The sequence below is a fragment of the Scyliorhinus canicula genome, chromosome 13 (assembly GCF_902713615.1).
Source record: "Scyliorhinus canicula chromosome 13, sScyCan1.1, whole genome shotgun sequence".
NCBI lineage: Eukaryota > Metazoa > Chordata > Chondrichthyes > Carcharhiniformes > Scyliorhinidae > Scyliorhinus > Scyliorhinus canicula.
Window position 1 is genome coordinate 110,845,252 of NC_052158.1, and position 24,186 is coordinate 110,869,437.

Sequence of the window (24,186 nt, forward strand, 5' to 3'; positions counted from 1 at the left end):
GATGTACCTTATTAGTTGCCCTGTTCACTCAGGTCCGAGTGCCCTATTTCCTTCGCTGCAATGCCATCTGCCTGTGCTTTCAGCAACTTTGTGAGCAAAATCATTGTGTGAATAGTGCAGGAGCAGGTCTAATGAATGGTAGGCACCATTACGTGTCCTACGACAAATAAACCTGGTCCATTAACATATGCTGACGGCCATTGACAAATAATACCAGAAATCTGTACAAACTGGCATTTCCGGGTCATATTTCAATATAATCCTCTAACTAATTCAGAGTTTTTGGTCCTGTCCAAACCTAGAGGAGTACTGGAAGGAGGTTTTTAGGGTAATTTCCAAGGTGGTGCACGTGAAACTGGACCCAGGTCCCCGGGAGGCCATATTCGGGGTGTCGGACCAGCCAGGGTTGGAAACGGGTGCGGGGGCAGATATCATAGCCTTCGCCTCATTGATCGCCCAAAGGCGGATCCTGCTGGGATGGAGAGCAGCCTCTCCACCCTGTGCCCTGGCGTGGCGGGGGGGACCTGTTGGAATACTTGACCCTTGAGAAGGTTAAATTTGAACTGACGGGAAGCTCGGAGGGGTTCTACAATTCATGGTCATTATTCATTATGTACTTTCAAGAACTGGATAACATCGAACATTAGTTGGGGGAATGGGTGGGAGGGTCGGGGGGAGGGAGGGGGCTGTATGTATTAAGGGTGACTATGGGTAATCCCTGATTCCTTTTTGTCACTTGTTTATGTAAACATGCGGGCTGATGTTTGGGGGTTGGTGGGAGGATGGGATCGTTGTTATTGTTATGGGGATTGACATATTTGTTGCTGATTATTGTTTATTGTTCGTGGGTGTAAATTCGGGAGAACATGTGAAAAAGGAGGAGAATAAAAATATTTGGGAAAAAAACTAATTCAGAGTTGAATAGTCTACAGATATTTTTGAACATTTCTGGTATTGAATTCCAGGAATCGATGTGTTCTATCCTGAGATGCTTTTTACATGCTTTGCAAATACCGTGGAATAAGCTAATTACTCAGTGAAGGACCTGGAGTGGATAGCTGTCCTGTCTCTGGGCCAAAGGTTTAAGTCTCATTTCAGGACTCGTTCGCTATGAAAGACCCAGTCACTGGCGCAGGCAAGCCAGCACGTACTGGTGCTGGTCCCCAGGCTGGATAAATTTGGAGGCGTGGCAGCAGGAAAAGCATCCAAAACCACCTGCTAAATGCAAATTTTTATGGTGGCTATAATGGTGATCAACCACCATTATTCCAAGCCCATGTATTATATTTCTTTAAAGTATAAATTTAGCGTGGCCAATCCACCTATGCTGCACGTCTTTGAGTTGTGGGGGCGAAACCCACGCAAACACGGGGAGAATGCGCAAACTCCACATGGACAGTGACCCAGAGCCGGGATCGAACCTGGGACCTCGGCGCCGTGAGGCAGCAGTGCTAACTACTGCGCCACCGGGCTGTCCCAAGCCCATGTATTACAAGGGGAAAAAATGAAAAAGGAAAAAACCGATGCGTTCGTGACACCTAACCGCAGAATCGCAGTGCACTGCACAAACATTGTTATCTTTAAATGTTGATACACTGCTCACTTTGTACAATCAGAGTCTTTTGTGTGTGTGTGGAGACTGCAATCTTAGATCCGTGTTTTCTACAGCTTTCATCTCAGACGGTTCTGGGATTATCGTTGGTTGGATCACTTCCTTCCCAAGTAAAATTTACTGATGTTCTTTCCAAATGTGGTTTTATCCCTGCAAGGAAAGCTCTTTGTTCCAATGACTTACTAGTAATGTTTAGACATCCACATGCATTTAATGGGAAAATATTATGATCCTAATTACTGTTTGTTCTTGGTTTTCAGCTTGTGGCCTTGGAAAATTCAAATCCAAACAGGGGCAGGAACCGTGCTCCCTTTGCCCATCTAACAGCAGGATCAACTCCGAAGCAGCCACTATCTGTCCCTGCAAAAATGGATTCTATCGAGCAGACAGTGACCTGCCTGAGATGGGATGCACAAGTTAGTCACTGGCTCCTATCTGTTTATACCAAAAATGAATATAATAACTTTTAGTACAGCATGCCATTCATATTAAGCTCAGTTGATTTTCTAACAAAGATGTATTCTCACAAAATTAATTCTGATTCCAGGGCACTGTTCTGATGCACAAATATGTGTCCTACTCTCCTACACGTTCATAGAACACTTATATCTCAATTATTTGCTCCTGTTAAAGCTCCAAATATGATCTTAAAAATGTCAAAACTCGCAACTTAACAAATTAACCAATTTCCAAATTTTTTGCTAAGTCTTATGATGGTCAGGGGGCAGCACGGTGGCGCAGTGGGTTAGCCCTGATGCCTCACGGCGCCGAGGTCCCAGGTTCGATCCCGGCTCTGGGTCACTGTCCGTGTGGAGTTTGCACATGCTCCCCGTGTTTGCGTGTGTTTCGCCCCCACAACCCAAAGATGTGCAAGGTAGGTGGATTGAACACGCTAAATTGCCCCTTAATTGGAAAAAAATGAGTTGGGTACTCTAAATTTATATTAAAAAATAAGTCTTACGATGCTCAGAAATTACGTCCTTTATGTTATATGTTCACCATTAACCGATAATTTATTTTTCAATACTGTAACTACGTCTGAATTCTTCTTTCATATTTTAAAATAATAAGCTATCATAGCAATGAATCATGCTGGAGATAAGCCATGATAAAGCTTCACATACATCCTAACGCTCTTCACTATCCATCTAAAGTTGAAGGTCAAATTACTCAGGGTGACCATGATCAGACTTCTTCTGCTGTTGTTTCCCATTAATTGAAAATTTAACAGCAGATTTTCGTACAGTTTGACGTTGTACATGTAAACTGAAATGTAACCAAAAGAACATGACCAGTGTAGCAGTGGGTAATTTCAGACCCATCTGAAAGAATGACATTGCATCCAAAGAACCTCCAACTATTTTAAACACTAATCAAGTGCAGTCTTCTCAGCATTGGTACAACGATTGCAGAACCTAAGCTTCCTAAAACCAGGATATAATCTTACTCACATAGATTATTTCACAGATCTAAATAGCAGTTTGTCTTGAGAAAGACTTTAAAGCAGATAATGACTTACAAGAACAAAGACAGCAGTTTTTAAACCACTTCCAAGTCTTTTATAATCTTCTTTCAGTTTTCCCTGTGATCCCGAACCCATTAGTTTCTACTTTTTATGGCACTAGGGGGAACATGTCTGAGACAGATATATTTTTATAGTGCCATTGGGTTATTTGCAGTTTAATTATCTGGAATAGTAAAGGCACCTCTGACACATTAATGACCATGCTGCTAGTCTGTAAATCTTAAGCAACCATCTCTGTGTGTAGTTACTACACATTCATTTTAAGCCTGAGCACTGTTCAAAGTAGTTACATGTGTATTTTGTCACTAGTTGGTAGCCTTGGTGCAGGTATGAAATAATTCAACTGACCAGAGATTGTTTTACACTGTTTAAGCCACCATTGGGTACTTAGTCTCAAATATTCTTCGACTTTGTTGAAATATGTAATTATATATATTTTTAAAATAATCTATTTGTAAGTAAATATCAGATTGCCAGTGAAGCACACCGCACATTGGGATACAAATACTGCAAGTTGATTTTATTTGCTTGGCTGAATATTGAAATGAAATGGAACGAAAATCGCTTATTGTCACAAGTAGGCTTCAAATGAAGTTACTGTGAAAAGCCCCTAGCCGCCATATTCCGGCGCCTGTTCGGGGAGGCTGGTACAGGAATTGAACCGTGCTGTTGGCCTGCCTTGGTCTGCTTTCAAAGCGAGCGATTTAGCCCTGTGCTGAACCAGCCCCTCATATTCTTGTCAAAATATGTATTTCTACTTTTAAAATAACTATACACCTCGTAATCAATACTTTCAAATTTCCCCCAAAATCTATGAGGAGAAAACATTTTCAGATTAACATTAAATACCTTTCATAACAATGATTGCTCGGATCTTACTGAGGTAACTGATGTTACTCATTGAATTAGTCTTCATGTTTCCGTTATATGGTTGGTTGTTGCACAAGGTTAAATCTCACGGAATTCTGGGCAAGGTAGCCAATTGGATACAAAATTGGCTTGGCGACCGAAGCCAAAGGGAGGTTGTGGAGGGTTGTTTTTAAACTGGAGGCCTGTGACCAGCGGTGTGCCTCAGGGATTGGTGCTGGGTCCACTGTTATTTGTGATATATACCAATGATTTGGATGAGAATGTAAGAGGTATGGTTAGTAAGTTTGCAGATGACACCACGATTGGTGGCACAGGTGAGAGTGAAGAAGGTTATATAAGATTGCAACAGGATCTTGACCAATGGAGCCAATGGGCCGATGAATAGTAGATGGAGTTTAATTTGGATAAATGTGAAGTGAAGCATTTTGGTAGATCAAATCAGGGCAGGACCTATTCAGTTAATGATAGGGAGTTGGGGACAGTTACAGAACAAAGAGATCTAGTAATACAGGTTCATAGCTCCTTGAAGGTGGAGTCGGAGGTGGACAGGGTGGTGAAGAAGGCATTCAGCATGCTAGATTTTATTGGTCAGAATATTGAATACAGGAGTTGGGATGTCTTGTTGAAGTTGTACAAGACATTGGTAAGACCACACATGGAATACTGTGTTCAGTTCTGGTCACCCTATTATAGGAAGGATATTGTTAAACTAGAAAGAGTGCAGAAGAGATTTCCGAGGATGCTACTAGGACTTGATGGACTGAGATATAAGGAGAGGCTGGATAGGCTGGGACTTTATTCCCTGGTGCGTAGGAGGCTTATGGGTGAACTTATAGAGGTCTATAAAATAATGAGGAGCATCAACAAGGTAGATAGTCGACATCTTTTCCCAAAGGTAGAGGAGTCCAGAACTAGAGGGCATAGGTTTAAGGTGAGAGGACAGAAATACAGAAGAGACCAGAGGGGAAATTCTTTCACACCGAGGGTGGTGAGCATCTGGAACGGGCTGCCAGACCAGAGGCAGTGGTAGAGGCGGGTACAATTTTGTCCTTTGAAAAGCAGTTAGACAGTTAGAGGCCTGGGCAGGGTGGGTATAGAGGGATATGGGCCAAATGCAGCCAAGTGGGACTAGCTTAGTGACAGAAACTGGGCGGCATGGACAAGCTGGGCCGAAGGGCCTGTTTCCATGCTGTAAACATCTATGACTCTATACATTACTTTCAATGCTGTTCCTTAGTTCAAAACATAATAACAGTATTAATTTGGATTAAATTAAATATGGAGAGGTCAAATCCTTTACAGACTTTGATGTGATCGTTTGTATCTCAACAAATGGAACCTAGATACCATACTGGTTACATGGAACCATTAAGCTAATTCCTTGTGCCAGGTGTCTGAGACATGATAAAAAAACTGGCGAAACCTCAGGGCTTTCAGCCCAGTAAAGAAGCACTGGCATGGTGACCTCAAAGCAGTAAAGTTAAGTGAATGAAAAAGGTAAATCCAGAGTATCTAAATTACATTATGAACATAGAATAGGACAGCAGTTCAAACTAAAAAAACGTCTAACATTAGGAAGTTCGTTAGAAAAGGTAATAAGATCTGTGGCAGAGAAACTATAAAAATTATTTAAGAAACAAGTTGGATATTAAACTGAGGCAACATTAGGATATTTCTGAATGATCCTCCTTAGCTCTAATTACCATGTGAGGGGGGGGGGGCACTCTATTCCTACGCACCGGCCGTGTAAGCCCCCGCAATGGCCGGCATGTAGGTGAACCCCCCTGCGCATGCGCGGCGATGACGTCAGCAGACGCTGACGCTCATGCACATGCGCGGACCCGCGCCGGCCGGCGGGGTCCCTTCGACCCCATCTGGCGCGGCGTCAAAGGCCTTCCACACCGGCCAGCAAACCACTCCCGACACCGTCCTAGCCCCTGAAGGTGCGGAGGGGGGTGCCGGAGTGGTTCCCGCCACTCCATGCGCCGTTTCTGCCCGCCCCGCCAATTCCCGGAGAATCCCGCCCATTATATTTATCCTCTTTCAAACCAGATGTTATCTTTCCTACAATGATTCTCTGCAAATAGTTTCCCCCAACACATTTGGTGCAAAAATGCACCATACAACATCTACCTTGCGTTTAAAGGTTTGCCACTATCTCTGAATGCCTTCCATTTCTTTTATCAGCACAATGCAGGCAACGGTCTAGCTGTTAAAAGTACTTCTGAAGTTGCATTACAGCCTTCTGTAAAACTTGGGTCTCAGCTGCTTCCATGGCTAGCTTATCAGTATAAGCAGAACTCAACCCCAGATGCCTCCTTTGAGAACAGGCTTTGATGGCATTTTATAACTTTTCCTTTTCAAACACTAATTTGCCTTTCTAGTGACCTTCACAGACTGTTTTAAAAGCTGATGCTATCCTGTCGACTTGCTGTGCATGATACTCCTGCTGTCTCAAAATAACAGTTCATTTTAAAAAGTAGCTCCAAATCTACTCTTACTTTACAATAAAGGAAGGAAGTAAATATTGCAGTCCTGCTAGTCTGCTTGTATATTTGAATTTTTTATAGATTACTCCACTGAAAAGATTGCCATCTGTGAAATAGAAGCAAAAGGATTTTATGTATTTTAATTCAGTGCTTGCAAGACAATATTAAATGTAATATATTATGGTATATATATTATTATTGTATATATTTTTGTATATATTAATATAACACATTATTATGTATTATGAACAGTGTGTATTCAGCATTTATACATGTTGATTGTATATATGTTCAACAAACATTCTAACTTCCATTTTCAATTTCAACGTTACCAAGGTGTGCCTTCTGCTGCCCGTAATGTCATTTCAAATGTGAACAAGACCTCTCTGAGCTTGGAATGGAGTCAACCAGAGGAAACCGGTGGCCGTGACGACCTGCTCTATAATATCATCTGCAAGAAGTGCAGTGTGGAGGGCAAAATCTGCTCCAGATGCGATGACAATGTAGAATTTGTCCCACGCCAGCTGGGCCTGACAGAAAGGCAGGTGTTTATCAGTAACCTTTTGGCTCACACCCGATATTCATTGGAAATCCAAGCAGTAAATGGCGTCTCCAGCAAGCATCCATACTCTCCTCAGTTTGTAGCAGTTAACATTACTACAAATCAGGCTGGTAAGTGGAGCAGTGTTTCGACATTTAAGATAGTAATTTTCAGTTCCCTAATAAATTCAGTTCAGTGGATCAGTGCGATCTACACTTTATAATGTGGTACAGAGAAATTCCTGAGTTCTGATTTGGCTGCATCTGTGAAGACAACATTGCACCTTGTGGAGGAGGAGGAGGATACCACTGATGGTAAAGTGAGGTTGTTGTCTGATTCCCAGGTTAATGATGCTGAACGGCAACAGTTTCTCCATCATTACAAGCACAAAATTGGACCTTGCATTCACAATTAAAGTATACACAATTGGCACCAACTTCAAAATCTCAAGCTGAATTTTGAGGCTCCAATGGGGGCGAGCATGGAGGTGGGCAGGATTGAACTTTTGCACCACCTACCAAAGTGCTGGCATTCTGGCTCCATCCTTCCTCGAGGTCATTTTTTTTTTATCTGTCAGTATGATAGTTGTTTTTATTAAATGTTACTGTTTTCCAGCATGGCTCAAGTCAGGGCATAACTCTTGGTGATCTCTGATGAAACCTTTCTTGTCTCATTTCATTTTGGAGGGTTAATATTAAGGATGCATGCAATGAAATATGTCTGAGTTGATCCCTCCTAGCTCTGCCCTGATCCAACTTGGTCTGTCATACCAGCTGAAATGCACTTTTGTACACTACCTGAAACTGGTACAAGAAGATTAAAATTCAGTTATTGCAACCAACGTGCCTGCACTTGACGCTTCTGCAAACAACAGTATGTTGCAGCAGGACAATTAGTCCCAACAATGTCATTATTGGCCTGCCTATGTCATAAGGAACAACAAATATTTACAATGTTCAAAATAAAATTACCTGAATTATTGCAGCTCCTGGTTGCAAAGAAAATATGCATATTGAAAAATGCCATTTTGACACATATTTGTTGCACAAAACAAATTATATTCCTACCAAGTTTGCAATTCCTATGTTGTGTTAGTCTTTTTATGTGTTTTACAGATGCACACATGCACATTTTACGTCTGCTTGTTCTGTTTGTTGAGTCTGTCACCACACAAAGGATGTGTGTTGCAGTGGTAACAGTCCTGTAGGTTTCTTAAACTCTTGATTCCAATTATTGAAAGCTCTCGACCCCTCAGATGAGAGGATTTATTTGAGGGTGGCCATCCTTAGAGTTAGGACTTGTCTGACTTTCACATTAAGCTCCCCTTTTGTACTGTAGCTTATCTTTCAGTGATTAGAGCTTGAATATTCATTCATCTGGCACTTTCTATATTATAAGTCTGACACAATGAAATGGTGTTAAGGGACCTGCTAAGTCACAGCCTGAAGCAGCTGGTGGGATGCCATCAGGCTTTGTCAGAAAGGAATTCATACTGGCAGTCCAGGTGCTGGATGGCGTAGCTGTAATTAGGCCCTGAGAGACAGATGACTGTGTTCTGGGTTAGGCCGTTAAGGGAATCTTACCTCCAGGCAGTATGTATGTATGTAATTTGTCCATTGATTGCTGTTTAATGGACGGTATTAGTTTCTATTGTTGCGTGACTGGGTTAGAGAAGATGGCAGCAGGAGTTGTAAATGGAGAAAATCTGAAGTCTTTCACTCTGTGGGTAAAAGTTTTAAAATTGTTGGGTTTAAACACTGCAGCAGGATGATGGAACTTCCTCAGTGCATTCACAATTCCACTTGAAACCTCATTTAAGCAAAGTTGCTCCTCATGTAGATTGCTGTCCAAAACCAATAATTTGGAAAGCAAGTGAACATATGTGTTCTTAACAGCAAAAACAGAGCTTGTATTTGTACAGCATCTTTAACATAGTAAAACACCTTAAGGCGCATCAAAGAGGTATCATGAAACAAAAAATTCAACACTAAACCACATAAGCAGATATAAGGCCAATTTGAAAACAAAGATGAGAATGCTAAAGGGGAGACATTTGCTTAACCAGCAGTCAATGTAAGTTAGTGAGCATGGGAATTATGTGTGAGCAGAACCTAGGATTTGTGAAACCAAGATTTGGCTAACCACAAGTTTAGGGAAGGTAAACTGTGGGAGGCTGACCAGGAGTACATTGAAATAGTACGGGCAGCACGGTGGCGTAGTGACTAACACTGCTGCGTCACAGCGCCGAGGTCCCAGGTTCGATCCCGGCCTTGGGTCACTGTCCATATAGAGTTTGCACATTCTTTCATTCTTGCGTGGGTTTCACCCCCACAACCCAAAGATGTGCAGGGTAGATGGATTGGCCACGCTAAATTGCCCCAAATTAGAAAGAATTAATTAGATACTCTAAAATTATTTTTATAAAGATATAATCAAATCTGGAAGTAACAAAATATATGGGCAGGATTCTCCGTTGGGAGACTGTTCTCACACCGGAGCTGAATTGCAATCGGTTTACAATCACCCCGGGAGCACGAACCAGAAAGCAATTCTGTATTCCTCGCCATGCATATTATTCCCAGGGAATCCCGCTATTGAGCTGTCATCTTGAGCGGGTAGCCCAATAGCGAGATCCTGCGGCCAGCCACCCACCCGCACTGCAGATCACCAACACCACAGCATCCCCCAATCCAAAATTTCCTGGGTGCCCCCTACCATCCCCTCCGAGGACCCTCATAATATGGAGACCCCAACAGGGACCCCTGTAACAGGGTGACAACCTGGGAGACCTCCACGGGGACCTATGTAATGTGGAGACTCCCACAGTGACCCCTGTAATAGAGGGACCTCCTACTGTGACCCTCTGCCTATAGGGACTCTTCCCCCCTCCCACAGACTCGCCCTGCCCCATAGATTACTCGCCCACACTGAAAAAGAGACCCCTGTCTGGAAGCTAGAGAGTCGTCTAGACATCAGCAGTAGAAGAATTACACCCATAACACTTACCTTGCAGCTCCATATGTCCATTCCTGGAAGTAGAGCAGCTGTGACCTGCATCTAGTTCCCCCAGATCCATTAGTGCAAGCCATTCAAAGCTTTCTAGTAGTGGTCTGTGATTAACAACTTTACAAACCATCTGCAGCTTTGATTCATTCAGCTCCCTTCATGGTTCAGTGACCTATTTGGTGAAACCCCAATGTGTGTAAACATTGACAACATCAAAAATAGGTGAGTGCATTCCAATCACTCAAGTGCGTGACTTCACTGGCATGGACAAGATGGGCCGAATGGCCTCCTTCTGTGCTGTAACTTTTCTTTGATTCTATAGTCATAGGACGCTGGGCCCGCCTAAATGGATGCAACTGGGTCATTAACACCTATTTACATTTATTTAAATGCTCCCGCTGGCGTGCAGGACCTCATTCATGCGGCCAGCAGGGGGAGTCGGAGCATCCCGATCAATTTTGCCCCGACATCCGATTCTCCATCCCATCAGGGAATGCGATCCGGGAATCCCAGGATGGAGAACCCTGCCCATTGAATGGAGCCTTCAGTAGCAGATGAGCTGAGGCACAGTCATAGAGATGGAAGTTGGTGGTCTTAACAATGAGATTGATGAAGAATTAATTATCTTGAGTGATTACCTTAAAGTAATAATCTTGGATGAAAAATAATTAAAACGTGTTTGGAAATATTTTTTTCATTATCCTTCGCAAATAAAGGAAAGTTAATTTTCTTAATCTTTATTAAACTTTATAATTAGTATAAGAATGTGTGTCCATTATGGGTTATAAAGGGAAAGAATTTATTTTCTGAAGTTGCGGCTGAAGTATGGGTGTTATAAATAGATATGCCATGAGCGCAATGAGATGTGATGAATAACTGCACTCACAAGACAAGACATATCCCACTGCAGACTTCACTGTATTCATCACTCTTGAAAGTATGCAGCTGCTCAGGACATGCTTTTAGACGTCTGTCCTTGTGCTTGAACAAATGAGACAGTTTTGTAGCATTGTGGCTTTAAGCTGAAGGAAGATCCTGTGAGTTTTAGGTACCAGGCTTGGCTCAATGTGCGAAGTTTAGATATTTAATGGAGTTTTTTAACACTGTGTGCAATTTTGAAAGAATGCATTGCAAACAGTTCATTCCCAGCTCAGGTTTCGGTGAGACGCTAATTTAGAATTATCACCATGGGAGTGAGGACAGTGGTAGGAGATTTTTTCACAAGGTGCTAGATATGTGAAAACTTTGCAGAGAGAGTTTTTTTCAAAAATATATTTATTCTCCTCCTTTATTCACATTTTCATCCAAATTTACACGCACCAATAAACAATCAACGGTAACAAATACAATGTCAATCCCCTGGCCAACAATTCCTCTGTCCCACCAACCTCCAAACAACCTTCAACATTGTAAATACAACCATCAAAGAAAAGGATTCTGGAATCCACCATCCACCCATACATAGTCAACAACAACATACCTTTGCAGAGAGAGTTAATGAGGCAGTGATGACTTCATCTTTATAATAGAACATTTGCAATATATTTGAAACAGGGGAAGGTACAGGACTATAGAGAGTCAGCATGAATGTGTGGTTTGTTTTGAATTGCTGTAGTATAGATCTGTCAGACATACAATGGATCAAAAGACCTGTACTGTAACCCATATGTGTTTCTGTTGGTAGTGCTTGGTGGCAGAAACTAAACAACAATGTGTTGGCAATGTTTAATGCTTGTGCATTCTTTGCAGCTCCTTCTCCTGTGCTTATGGTGCATTTACTGAGTGCCACTTCCAATAGCATGACTCTATCATGGCTAGCACCTGAAAAACCCAATGGCATAATTCTGGACTATGAACTGAAATATCGTGAAAAGGTACAGTAATGCCGTGCGTGATACGTTGGTAACACGAACCCCTGACCACTGCCACATTTTCTGACCAGTAGTTATTTTCAGTTGCTCCAACTGTGCCTAGTGCTGTTGATTACTGGGGGGGAAACTGCAGAATCTTGTAAACTGTTGATGAGGGAATCTATTTTCTTAATAATATTTCAGAGAATATGAACAGCTTTTTTCAAGTCGTTTGTTGCATCATCTTCTCATGAATGCGTCAAATAATGCATCATAAAACCACAGAAGAAGAAAAGAGGAGGGAATGGGGAGAGGGTAACGAGAGTAAAAGCAAAACACAGCCGAAGCCAAGGGAAGGGGGAGAGAAGGGAGGGCGGGGAGGAAGGAATTGGGGGGGGGGGGGGGGGGGGGAGACCATAGACCGATCCAGAGGGTGGTGAAATGTATACAGGGCCAATTAAATGAAAGACAAAATAAAACTTTGTACAATAAAGTTAATTAACGCAGGTGAGAAAAAATGGTCTATATATACAATTGTTTATAAATATGAGAAATGCCAATAAAAAGTTTTTTTAAAAAAATAATGCATCATATATTTTTCTCAAAACAGTGAATTTTTCATAAATGAAACTTTCTGAATCATGTTGTGTATGGGTCAATAACAATTAACCCCATGCTGTCATACATTATCCTCAATATTTTTATGTTTATTTTAATCCAGGACCAAGATGAATCAACAGCATCGACCATTACAAGTCAGAAAAACACTATTCGTATTGAAGGGTTGAAACCAACTGCATTTTATGGAGTTGAGGTGCGCGCCAGGACAGTGGCTGGATACGGAAAGTACAGTGAAACGCGAGATTTCCAGACATTAATGAAAAGTATGTCTATTTTATTCAGAGTTTGGCTGGCAGCATTCTATAGAAGTGTTCAGAAATATCTGCCGCAATTTTCCAAGACCCCTCCCACTCCTCACGGCAGTTTTTCTGGTGGCAGAGGCAGGTCGCCATTGGCTGGCGGTTGCTCTGCAAGCCATGGAAGACGCCATCGCCTTTGGTGGGACCAGAAGATCCCACCGCCAGAAAGCCTGCCGCCTGGAGGCCAGAAAATCCTGTTAATAAAGTTAAATTAGTTGTGGATAATTTAACGCTATGTCAAATGCATTATCAGTAGACTGAAAAATATGAGGGGTGTGACCGAACTGCCTCGTCATGCCTGACTCGTTGATGTGACGATGCTGGTAAACTCACAAGAGGCCTCTCACGAGACTTGTGGTGCTCGGAACTCCTCGCAAGATCTAACAAGATCCCTGGCAGCCTGACACTGCCATCCTGGCACCTTGACTGCCATCCTGGCACTGCCAAGGTGCCCGGGTGATACTGCAAAGATGAGAGGCTGGCAGTGTAAAGATGCCCGACTGCCAAGTTTCCCGGTGCCACGGATCAGGCCCGAGGGTGTCCCTGCCCTTAAGAGTTGGGTGAGGGGGATGCTGGAGGATCTCTAAGAGGTAAGTTGGGGCATTGGAGGAGGTCCGCTGGTCGCAGTGGGAAATCCGAAGGGTTCAAAAGATCGGGGGGCAGGAAGTGAGGTATGTGTGACCTCAGCAGGGCATTCCTTGACAAGGTAGAAAAAGGAGTCCCGTTTGATAGAAACATACTGCTATGCGCGCTCAAAATGGGACTCTTATTTGGGCGTTAAAACAAGCCTGAGTAATCTGAATCTCTTTTAATTTTCAACGTTTGTTATGATTTAATAGTGGCACTTGTCAACTGATTTTTTTTTTAAATGAATAAATCTGTAAGAGGCCAGATACTATGTAGAACCGTGGGAAGCAGATGATGATTTACGATCAGGATTAAATTTATGTTATGTAGAGTGTGCATATAAAAAATATTCCGACTGTCAAGGGCTTTGCATTCCTTTGATTTTTATTTCTATTTGTGAAACCACCATTGTATTTGCTGGACTCTTAATTAAAACTTGTCATTTTCCATTTAGGTGAGAGTGGGAAAAGCATCCAGGAACAATTACCCCTGATTGTAGGTTCGGCCACTGCAGGCCTGGTTTTTATTGTCGCTGTGCTTGTGGTTGCTTTTGTGTGCATCAGGTAATTAAATATTTTTACTAAATTAAAAGAATCTTTTATAAGAATTCTCATTGTTCATATTTAAGTTTTTGGTATCACAATTGAGGTTTTACATAACGGATTTTTTTTAATTATTTTGTATGAAGGAAACGTGGAAGTGGCTCTGAGTCAGAATACACTGAGAAGCTCCAGCAATATAGCACTGGCCACAGTAAGTTCCTTCATGAAGCCTTTCCATTAATAAACACACTGGGGTAGAAATTTGTCTCAATATATTTTCAGGCCCCAAATACGTGCTGTGTAGCCAGCAAATGAGCTTAACCATGGGTCTCACAACAGACCCAAAACTGAGCTACAGGGCTCATTTCAATATGTTTGGTGAAATGAAGCACCTGCTGTGTCTTCAAACAGGCATCTCAAACATTTCAGCGTCTTGAAATTTGGCTGTTCAACGGTAACAGCCTCTTGTAAGTGCTGAGTGGGATAGAGTTGCCTGAGGTAGGGTTGTGCGGTGTGGGGAGGGGAAGAGGTCACAGTACTCTGGAACCATGGTGAACATTCCTACCCCTCCTGTCTCCACAGAAGAAAAATATGAAAGAATTTTTTTAAAATCTAAAAAAAATTTGTCAGTAGCCATATTGGAATCTACATGGAGCACGACAAACTTCTGCTCTGCTCATCCCAAAGCATTTCCTTTATTTCACTAAAAATATACACAGGAGCCAAAAGCTGTCGTTGCGATCACTGAAGATCGACTTCAGTTCCTCCCATTTTGTTCTTGTAAAATGAGTACAATGAGGTTCAATTTCTATTTTCCTTAGCTAACCATTATTCCCAAAAGTTTAATGCATATTTCTCCATTAACGCTATTTATCATGTTTTCTTATACAAATATAGTCACACCAGGAATGAAGGTATATATTGATCCATTCACTTATGAAGATCCAAATGAAGCTGTCAGAGAATTTGCCAAGGAAATTGATGTATCCTGTGTAAAAATTGAAGAAGTGATTGGAGCAGGTAGACTAAAAGGCATTGACAATCTCTTACATTCAAATATATCTAAATTGACTACGTTTTATGTAATGCTAAATTTGAAATTTAATTTGTAATTTTTTGTTGTGCAGGTGAATTTGGGGAAGTATGCAGAGGACGCCTTAAACTTCCAGGGCGAAGAGAGATTTTTGTAGCAATAAAGACACTTAAGGCTGGCTATACTGAAAGGCAGCGAAGGGATTTCCTAAGTGAAGCCAGTATTATGGGACAATTTGATCATCCAAATATTATCCATTTGGAGGGAGTGGTCACTAAAAGCCGCCCTGTCATGATTGTTACCGAGTTTATGGAGAATGGTGCTTTGGACTCCTTCCTCAGAGTAAGTGAAAAATTAAAGGCCTCTTACATATAATGGCGATTTCTATTGTGTGCTCCTTTGCACAAGTTGAAATCCATGGAAAGGAAATTCAGGTGGGACAGCCAATCCACCGCCACCACTTTGTACTCCATCAAAGCTGAACTTTAGCCGTGTTACTGTGCATGATGAATTATTTTAGCACATAGCTTCCCTCTAAACCTAGATTAAATGTGACACAGCAACATTTAATTATATGGAATTTCATGGATTCCCTCAGCTGAAGTGAAATGCTTTGATGACAGGGGTTAATATGCTCACTGAGAGCCTGGAAATAAATACAAGCACACTTGGCAGATTTCTTTGTGTGATGTAGTGCAGGTGTGTTCCTTATAGTCACCTGATTGAAGGGATGTCATTTTTGTTTCATCAGGGTTGCCTCAGGAATTTCAAAGAAACCCGAGCTCCTCTTACGCTGTCTTTCGAGAAACAGAATGCTTCATAAATTTAGTTCATTGAATTTCTGACCTTGTTGGTTATTATTTTGCTTGCTTTTCAGATGAATGATGGACAGTTCACAGTGATCCAGCTGGTTGGCATGTTAAGAGGGATTGCAGCTGGGATGAAATATTTATCAGAAATGAACTATGTGCACAGAGACCTGGCAGCCAGGAACATTCTGGTCAATAGTAACCTTGTGTGCAAAGTTTCTGATTTTGGGCTGTCGAGGTTTTTGGAGGATGATGCAACTGACCCAACCTACACAAGTTCGCTGGTAAGGACAACAAATGGGTTATGTTTCATGAAATTCTTTCTCAAGTCATGAACACAATGAAGCAAGGTAGTTGAAAGTACAAAAACATTGCAAATGTTATTCTGGCCAAAAATGAATTATAAAAACATCTAAATGATAAAACTATTCATTGTGTGTAGTTCCATTCAGTTTAAATGCTGAATGTTTTAAATTATCAACACCCAGTTTGAAAGCATTCCAGTTCCTTGTTAAAGCTGTTTTGTGTCATTGGGTGGGATTCTTCAGATTTCCACTCGTATAGAACATAGAAAAATACAGCACAGAACAGGCCCTTCGGCCCACGATGTTAAACCAAACTTTTGTCCCGAGATTAAGAACAAATTAATCTACACCCCATCATTCTACCGTTATCAGTGTACCTATCCAATAGCCGCTTGAAGGTCATGTTTTTTGGTGGGGCGCCGTTCGCTGGTGGAGGGCATTCTATCTTCCCGCCGCTTGTCAATAGGATTCCGCCTTGTAACCATCCCACGCCGCCAGGAAACCCATGGAGGGGTGCAGTGTCGATGAGAAAAGTGAATAGCAATGACTGGAGAATTCCAGTCGTTGTCTCTCAATGTTATATTTTTATAAAACCTGAAGTGTCTTTTCTTTAAGTTACTATTGTTTTGGTGAATAAGAGAGCTGGGTGATCGAGAATCAAGGAAAGATTGAAAGCTGAGGGGAGGATGAGAGCGAGGTTAGGGTACATGGCCACTGATTTGGCTGCATGTAGATTTGTTTCCCCTGAATGCAGCAGGCCTTTTGCTGTGGAGGGGGAGCTGATGTGGGCAGGTAGACAAGAAAGGGCTGTTAGCAGGGCCGGATCCAAAAGAAGCATTCTTGCTCCTCCACATTCAATAGAAATTCTCCTCAGAAATTTCCCATGCTGTTTTTGGAGTGTCTTTCAGCAATCCCTTCAATGATCCTTGGTTAGAATATTCAACACCTGCTACAATTGGACCTAGTGCAAACTGCAAACACTTCATGCATTTATATGTGAAAGTGGCAGTCAGGGTCCTTAGAAACCAATTTGCATTTTTAAAACGATAGATTGGATGACTTTTCAGTTGCAACCTTTTGGCTGCAACAAAGATGATTTTAAATAGCCAAACCTTTGATGATGATGATGACGATGAACAGCCTCCTGCTATTAAAAGGCATGCCTGAAAATTGAATCAGGTCGGCCTTGGTCTCAAAGGGACCAAAGGAATTCACTTGATTTTCCTCGGCCAGTATCCATTTTTTAAGTGAGAAACCGGGAAGCAGCAGTCAAAAATTGTTCCCTCCTTTCTGTAATTTGAAAACGGAAATCTTTTGCCCTCAACACTGAACAGAGTAACAGCGGGAGGGGCTGGTGATTCACAGCTTTCTGCTAAACTGTTTTTTCCCTGAAAAAAAGTAGCCATTTGTTTTATGTTGCATGTAGCTTGGTATTAATGCATTAAAAATGAAGAGAAACTGAACGGAACTTTCTCTTTTTACCAGGGTGGAAAAATTCCAATCAGGTGGACAGCCCCTGAAGCAATTGCTTATCGCAAGTTCACATCAGCCAGTGATGTCTGGAGTTATGGAATTGTCATGTGGGAAGTTATGTCATATGGAGAAAGACCCTACTGGGACATGTCAAATCAAGATGTAAGTGTTTGAACTAATGAACAGGCAGGCATATTGCATATGGGATTCAGTTGAGTGTTAAAATAAAATATTACAACTTCACTCACTTTTAATGAAATAAGAATACCTCTATACTCCAGAATCCACTTCAGGTTTCTACCCACAATAAGGGAAAACCTCAGGCGGTGAGCTATCTCGCAGATATCCACAACTCTTAGGATGGCTTCTTGCTTTGAAATCATGGCATGCTCACTGAATATTTTTGATCCGACAGAAGAATCAGAAAGGGACTGGCTGCATTTTGCTCTCACAGGGAATGATGTGGGCAGTTCAAGGCTTTAAACAAAATTGCTGAATGTCAAGCAGCTGAAAGGAAATCCAATTCCTTTGCTTTTATCGTCTTGTGTGAGGCTTTTGATCTTGTAGCATATGCAGCCTCCATGGAGAAACTGGACTGTTAGAATGTCTGCCAAATCTTGGATTTTAGCATGCTGTGTATTTTGATTCAAAAATATGTATATGATCAGTTTGGTAACTCACCAAGTCTGTCTCTCTCAAAAGAAACCAGTGTATCTTTCCTGAGGTTTGTTGCCCAAAACTTAACACAATACTCCAGATGAGCTCTAACCAGGTCTCTGTACAATGGAGGTATTACTTCTGCAATTCTGTATTTTTACATCTTGAGATAATTGATAAGATTCCATTCACCTACTTTGTTCCTTTTTATACCTATGCTCTAGCTTCTAGTGATTTGTGTGTATGGACACCTAAATCTCTTTGTTTATTCATAGCTCCCAGTCTCACATAATTAAGACAATTTTCTGATTTGTCTTTCTTGGAGTCAAAGTGGATCCCCTCACACGTCCTCACTTTTAGTCGGGCTATATCCATCACTTTCCGATCTCCCTTTTCAATTTTCTTCTTCCGTCTGCACAAATTACACGCAAATGCATTAGGAGCAGGAATAGGCTACTCAGCCCCTTGAGCCAGCTCTGCCATTCAATAAAATCATGGCCAATCTGATTGTAACCATAACTCCTCGTTCCTATCCATTCCCAATAACCTTTCACTCCCTCATTAATCAAGGGCTGGAATTTTCATTCATTTCCGCCGGTAGGATTCTACGTTTCCGCTGCAGTGAATGGTGTTTTGGCTGGGCACCAAATTCTCCGTTCTCACTGGCAGCGGTAACACGGAGAAACCTGACCCAAGAATCTTATCAAACTCTGCCTCAAAAATATTCAAAGACTCTGCTTCCCCCACCTTTTGTGGAAAAGACACCCTGCCCTTTGAGAAAAAAACTGTCCTCACCTTTGTCCGAAGTGGCCCCAAGTGCTAGATTCTCCCCAAAGAGAATACAACCCCGCCACATCCACTCTTATCAAGATCTCTCAGGTTTCAATCAAATTGCCTCTTACGCTTCTAAACTCCAGCAAATACAAGCCTAGCCTGTCCAGCCTTTCCTCATAAGACAACTCTCCCATTGCATTAGTCTAGTAAACCTACTTTGAAATGCATCAACTGCATTTACATCTTTCCAACAGTAAGGCGACCAATACTGAACGCAGTATTCCAGATCGGGGGCGGGATTCGCTAATCCGTTTTACGACGGCGTGAACGGGCCACTGCCAGGACTAATTCTGGGCCCTACAGGGGGCCAGCATGGCGCTGGAGTGGTTCGCGCCGCTCCAGCTGACGATCCCGGCGCGAACTGTGTGCCGTGGGATCCGCACATGCGCAGTGGCCTCCTTCTACGCGCCGACCCCAATGCAACATGGCGCAGGACTACAGGGGCCGGCGCGTAGGAAAGGAGGCCCCCAACTAGAGAGGATGACCCGCCAGGCCATGCCACATCGCGGGCCAGGCCACATCGGAGGCCCCCCCTGGGGTCTGACCCCCCCTCCCACCCCACAGGCCGCTACCCGACCCTTCTACGCCGAGGTCCCGCCGGCTCAGGGCAGGTTAGAACGGAGCCGGCGGGACTCGTTTTTTTTCCACGGCCTTTCGGCCCATCTGGGCCAGAGAATCGCGGAGGGGCCACATAGGGCGACCCGAGACCGGCGCCGCGCCAATGGCGCCGATTCTCCGCTCTGTGGAGAATCGCGTGCCGGCATCGGGGTGACATGTCCCGTCGTGGGGATTCTCCGGCCCGGCCCAGGGTCTCAACAATGCTGATGCACAGCCTCCGTACTTCCTTTCTTAATAAACAATAAGATTCCTGTGGTTTTACCTGGGCCAGGATTCTCTGTTCCAGAGTAAAAGTGCTTTTGCCAACAAAGAATTGGGCCTTTGTCCCGGTGGGGCTAGGAGTGTTGCCGAGGTGCTTAAACATGCATAACAGTGATCACACTGGTATCCCTGCATTTACTGGTGTTGTTACCCTCCCACCTCAGCCACCCCACTTATTCAGGCAAGTGGAGAATATTCTATTGCATTCCTGAGTTATGCCTTGTAAATGGTGGCCATGATGTGGAGATGCCGGTGTTGGACTGGGGTATTACAACACCAGCGCAGCTCCTTCCTTCACCTGAGGAAGGTGCTGCGCTCCAAAGCTAGTGATTCGAAACAAACCTGTTGGACTTTACCTGCCACTGTAAGACTTCTTGTTGTAAATGGTGGACAGGCTTTGGGGAGTCAGGAGGTTAGTTACATGTCACATAATTCCCAGCCTCAGACTTGCATTTGTAGCCATACTATTGATATAGTTGGTGCAGTTTCTGGTTAATGGCAATCCCCAGCATGTTGATTGTTGGGGATTCAGCAATGGCAATGCCATTGAATTTCCAGGGAAAACTGTTAGATTCCATAATTGGAAATGATCACTGTGAATGTTACTTTGCATTTATCAACCCAAGTCTGAATGCGGGCCAAGTCTTGCTGCATTCAGACATGGGCTTCTTCATTATCTGAGGAGTTGTGAACAGAAATGACATTATGCAATTATCAGCAAACAATCCCTCATTTCACTTGATGATGGAGGGACGTATGAAGCAGTTGAAAGTAGTTGGGCCAAGGATACTATCCTGAGGAACTTGTGCAGCGATGTTCCAATGCTCTCAGTCTTGTTAATCTTGTGCAAAGCCTTAACAAAACCTTTCTGGAGGTCCACGTAGACTGCATACATACGCATTCCCCTACATATTATGCTTGTAACCGTCTCAGAAAATTCAACTAGATTAGTCAGAAGTCACAGAGTTTCACAAATCCTTGCTGATTCAGTTTGATCAGTTCAGGCTTGTCCAAGTGCTCAGACGCACTACGTTGATGTATTTCAATAATTTCCCTGCAATTGAAGCTAACCCAACATCATTGTAGTTCCCTGGGCCTGAAATTTTCAGATGGTGGAGTATCGCTTCCTGCCATCTGAACAGTCAACGGGGAACACATCCCACTGACTTCAAGTGCCATGCACCCAGTTCATGTTCGAATGAACATTAAGCGGCTGCAGATGGGACTTCTGCCCCTCACTCAGGAAGAATGATTGGCTAGCAGATCTCAAGTCCCTGCAGCAACACCACTGCAGTGGACAGAAGAAGAAATGCAGAAGTACATCGGAACCCAAGTCCAGGCACCAGAGGCCCAGGTAAACGGACCTTAAGGAAGGGCACCCATTGTAAAATCTCTGTATGGTTGAGGCAGCAGGAACACAGAGGGACCCTTCAATTTCACGTCCCACCCCCACCTAAAAGCCCACCAGTGGAGAGCATAAACCTCTGGCCCTGGTTTCCATCTGCTTCCCTCTTTAAATAATACCGTGACATTTGCTGTGTTTCATTCTCAAACCAGGTTAAAGTCCAACAGGTTTGTTTCGAATCACTAGCTTTCGGAGCACTGCACCTTCCTCAGGTAAAGGAGCAGTGCTCCGAAAGCTAGTGATTCAAAACAAACCTGTTGGACTTTAACCTGGTGTTGTAAGACTTCTTACTGTGCCCACCCCTGTCCAACGCCGGGATCTTCACATCATTTCATTCTAAAGACACTGTTATAGAATCTGGAGAGCTATGGAAAATGAGTTTGGTGTATTTGCATTGTTTCATAATGGTTTGGATTCCCTTGTAGGTTATCAATGCTGTGGAACAGGACTATCGTTTGCCTCCTCCAATGGACTGTCCAACTGCTCTACATCAATTGATGCTGGACTGCTGGGTGAAAGATCGTAACAACCGCCCCAAATTTGCCCAGATTGTAAATACACTGGACAAACTCATTCGGAATGCAGCTAGTCTGAAAGTCGTTTCCATTGCAAATCCAGGGTATGTCTCATTACAAGGTGGAAATTTCCAAGACCACATAGAAATGTACTGGTAGCTTTTGATTTTGATTAACTTCCTACCTCATTAATCATTATATTAGATAATGTAACCATGATTTATTCCTGTTAAAAAGATGCCATAAAATAGTACTTTCATTTGAAAAAAGAACATTTAATTCACAATTGGAAATACTGACATTTTAAGTGATCAACTTTAATATCTTGATCTCGGCGCCTGCTGCTCAAGCGTGGTGTGCGTATAGGTCATGACCCTGGTTATCTAATGGTCTTTAGTATAATGCCTGTCATGTAAGGTGACCTGTGGCACCACAAAAAAAACAATATGGTCTCTTCAGCAAACGGAGAGACGCTGAGGATTTTCAAAATGCTTTGGATCTTTTCTTTCTGCCTGTGCAAATAGATACTTATTGATGAGTGATAGACAGGAAACAATAATGAAGTGACCTTCTTGTTTTGAATTAAAGGTCACAAGGTCAGGGGACCCTTAATTGATAAGATAGATAAGAATCCTAGCTAAAGAATGCAGGAAGAATAGAAATTAAGGTGTATTAGTTACATGTATGGGTGCACAAAATTTTTTTTAAAATGCTATCAGCATGATGGGAATAAACAATGAGTCCTGAAAAGTTTTTGGTAGTTTCAGACAAGTTAATTAAAAAGTATATATAAATCTATGGGGATTATTAGATGAAGTATGCTTCTAGTCACAGAGATGAAGCCTTCAACCCAAAGAAAATCTCTGATTCTACCTGAATCACTTGTCAAAACTTAAATTAAACTTTCATGGCAGAATGATTAAGGAGTTTTGAGGAGTATGAAATAATTAATTTCACTGACATGAAGCACTGAGTATTTTAAAAATCCCTTCACTGTGCATACATTAGAGTGAATGAGGAGGGTCATGAACGATATTGGAGTTAACATCGATGACAAGACTGACATAAGCCAACAGATAAAATTAATGAGTCAGGCTTCAGGACTGACTTGCTCAGATTTGGTACAAGAAGGAAGTCTGGTTGACATTTACTGCTGTAAAATGTGATCAGGTGGACAATTGACTTGTGCTTCATTTTTTCGGTGTTTGTAGTCTGCAACAAAAGAATGTGTTTTTTGCCACCATGTAGCCATGATCATCTATTTCTTTCAGCATATGTTGATGTAGTGAGAAGGAGGCCAGTTGGCTCATTGAGCCTTTGCTGGCTCTTTCAAAGAGCACGGTGGCACAGTGGTTAGCAATGTTGCCTCACAGCGCCAAGGAGCAGGGTTCGATTCTGACCTCAGGCGACTGTCTCTGTGGAGTTTGCACATTCTTCCCGTGTCTGTGTGGGTTTCCTCCGGGTGCTCTGGTTTCCTCCCACAGTCCAAAGATGTACAGGTTAGGTGGATTGGATATGCTAAATTGGCCGTAGGTGGGGTTACAAGGATAGGTTAGGGTTTGGGCTGAGATTAGGGATGCTCTTTCAGAGGGTCGGTGCAGACTCGATGGGCCGAATGGCCTCCTTCTGCACTTAGGGATTCTATGATTCTATCTACATTACTCCCATAAACCTGGAAGTCTTTCTCCTTCAGTATTGATTCTGTTCCCCTTTGAAAGTTACAATTGATTCCACTTCCCTCTCTGGCAGCACATTTCAGGTCATAACAACTCACTGCTTAATCATTTCTCTCCTTATGTCACCTCTGATTCTTTTGTGAATCACTTTAAACCTGTGCCCTCTGGCTACTGAGTCTTTTGTCCTGGAAACAGTTTTCTCTTTATTCATCAAAACCATTCACCAATTTGACCACAAATGAAATCTCCTCTTAACCTTCTCTGCTCTAAGTAGCACAGCAGTACTCCAGCTGGTGTCTGATAGTGTTTTATGAAGGTTCAGGATACTTTTTTCATACTCCATGCCTCAAAATATAAAGTCAAATTTCCGGTATGAATTTTCAACATCCTTTTCAACTCGACCTTCCATCTTCTAAGGTTTGAGTGCGTGGACTCTCTGGGCTCTCTTTTCCCGCAATCGCTTAAATTTGTATTGCATCTCTTCATTCTTCCTATCAAAATTAATCACTTTGTATTTCTCTGCATTAAATTTCATCAATTAATCTGTCTGTCCACCTATGTAACCAATGTAACTTTGTATTCTTTCATTCATTTGTTTATAAATGTGGTACTTTCAAG

At 42.5% G+C, this 24,186-nt stretch overlaps 1 protein-coding gene across 4 annotated transcripts in view; it reads left to right on the plus strand.

The window, feature by feature from the left end:
- The window catches only part of LOC119975407 (ephrin type-B receptor 3-like), a 108,843-nt gene that overhangs the window by 77,052 nt on the left and 7,605 nt on the right, over positions 1 to 24,186 (plus strand). For 2 of the 4 annotated variants that reach the window (XM_038815021.1, XM_038815023.1), the window contains exons 4-14: positions 1,873 to 2,028; positions 6,833 to 7,168; positions 11,793 to 11,917; positions 12,615 to 12,777; positions 13,895 to 14,003; positions 14,129 to 14,193; positions 14,880 to 15,014; positions 15,110 to 15,357; positions 15,893 to 16,108; positions 17,615 to 17,764; positions 21,803 to 21,996. In XM_038815021.1, the coding sequence (XP_038670949.1) occupies positions 1,873 to 2,028; positions 6,833 to 7,168; positions 11,793 to 11,917; positions 12,615 to 12,777; positions 13,895 to 14,003; positions 14,129 to 14,193; positions 14,880 to 15,014; positions 15,110 to 15,357; positions 15,893 to 16,108; positions 17,615 to 17,764; positions 21,803 to 21,996 (1,897 nt within the window). The remainder of the gene's footprint in view (positions 1 to 1,872; positions 2,029 to 6,832; positions 7,169 to 11,792; positions 11,918 to 12,614; positions 12,778 to 13,894; positions 14,004 to 14,128; positions 14,194 to 14,879; positions 15,015 to 15,109; positions 15,358 to 15,892; positions 16,109 to 17,614; positions 17,765 to 21,802; positions 21,997 to 24,186) is intronic. The other 2 variants (XM_038815022.1, XM_038815024.1) reach the window with 1 other exon arrangement.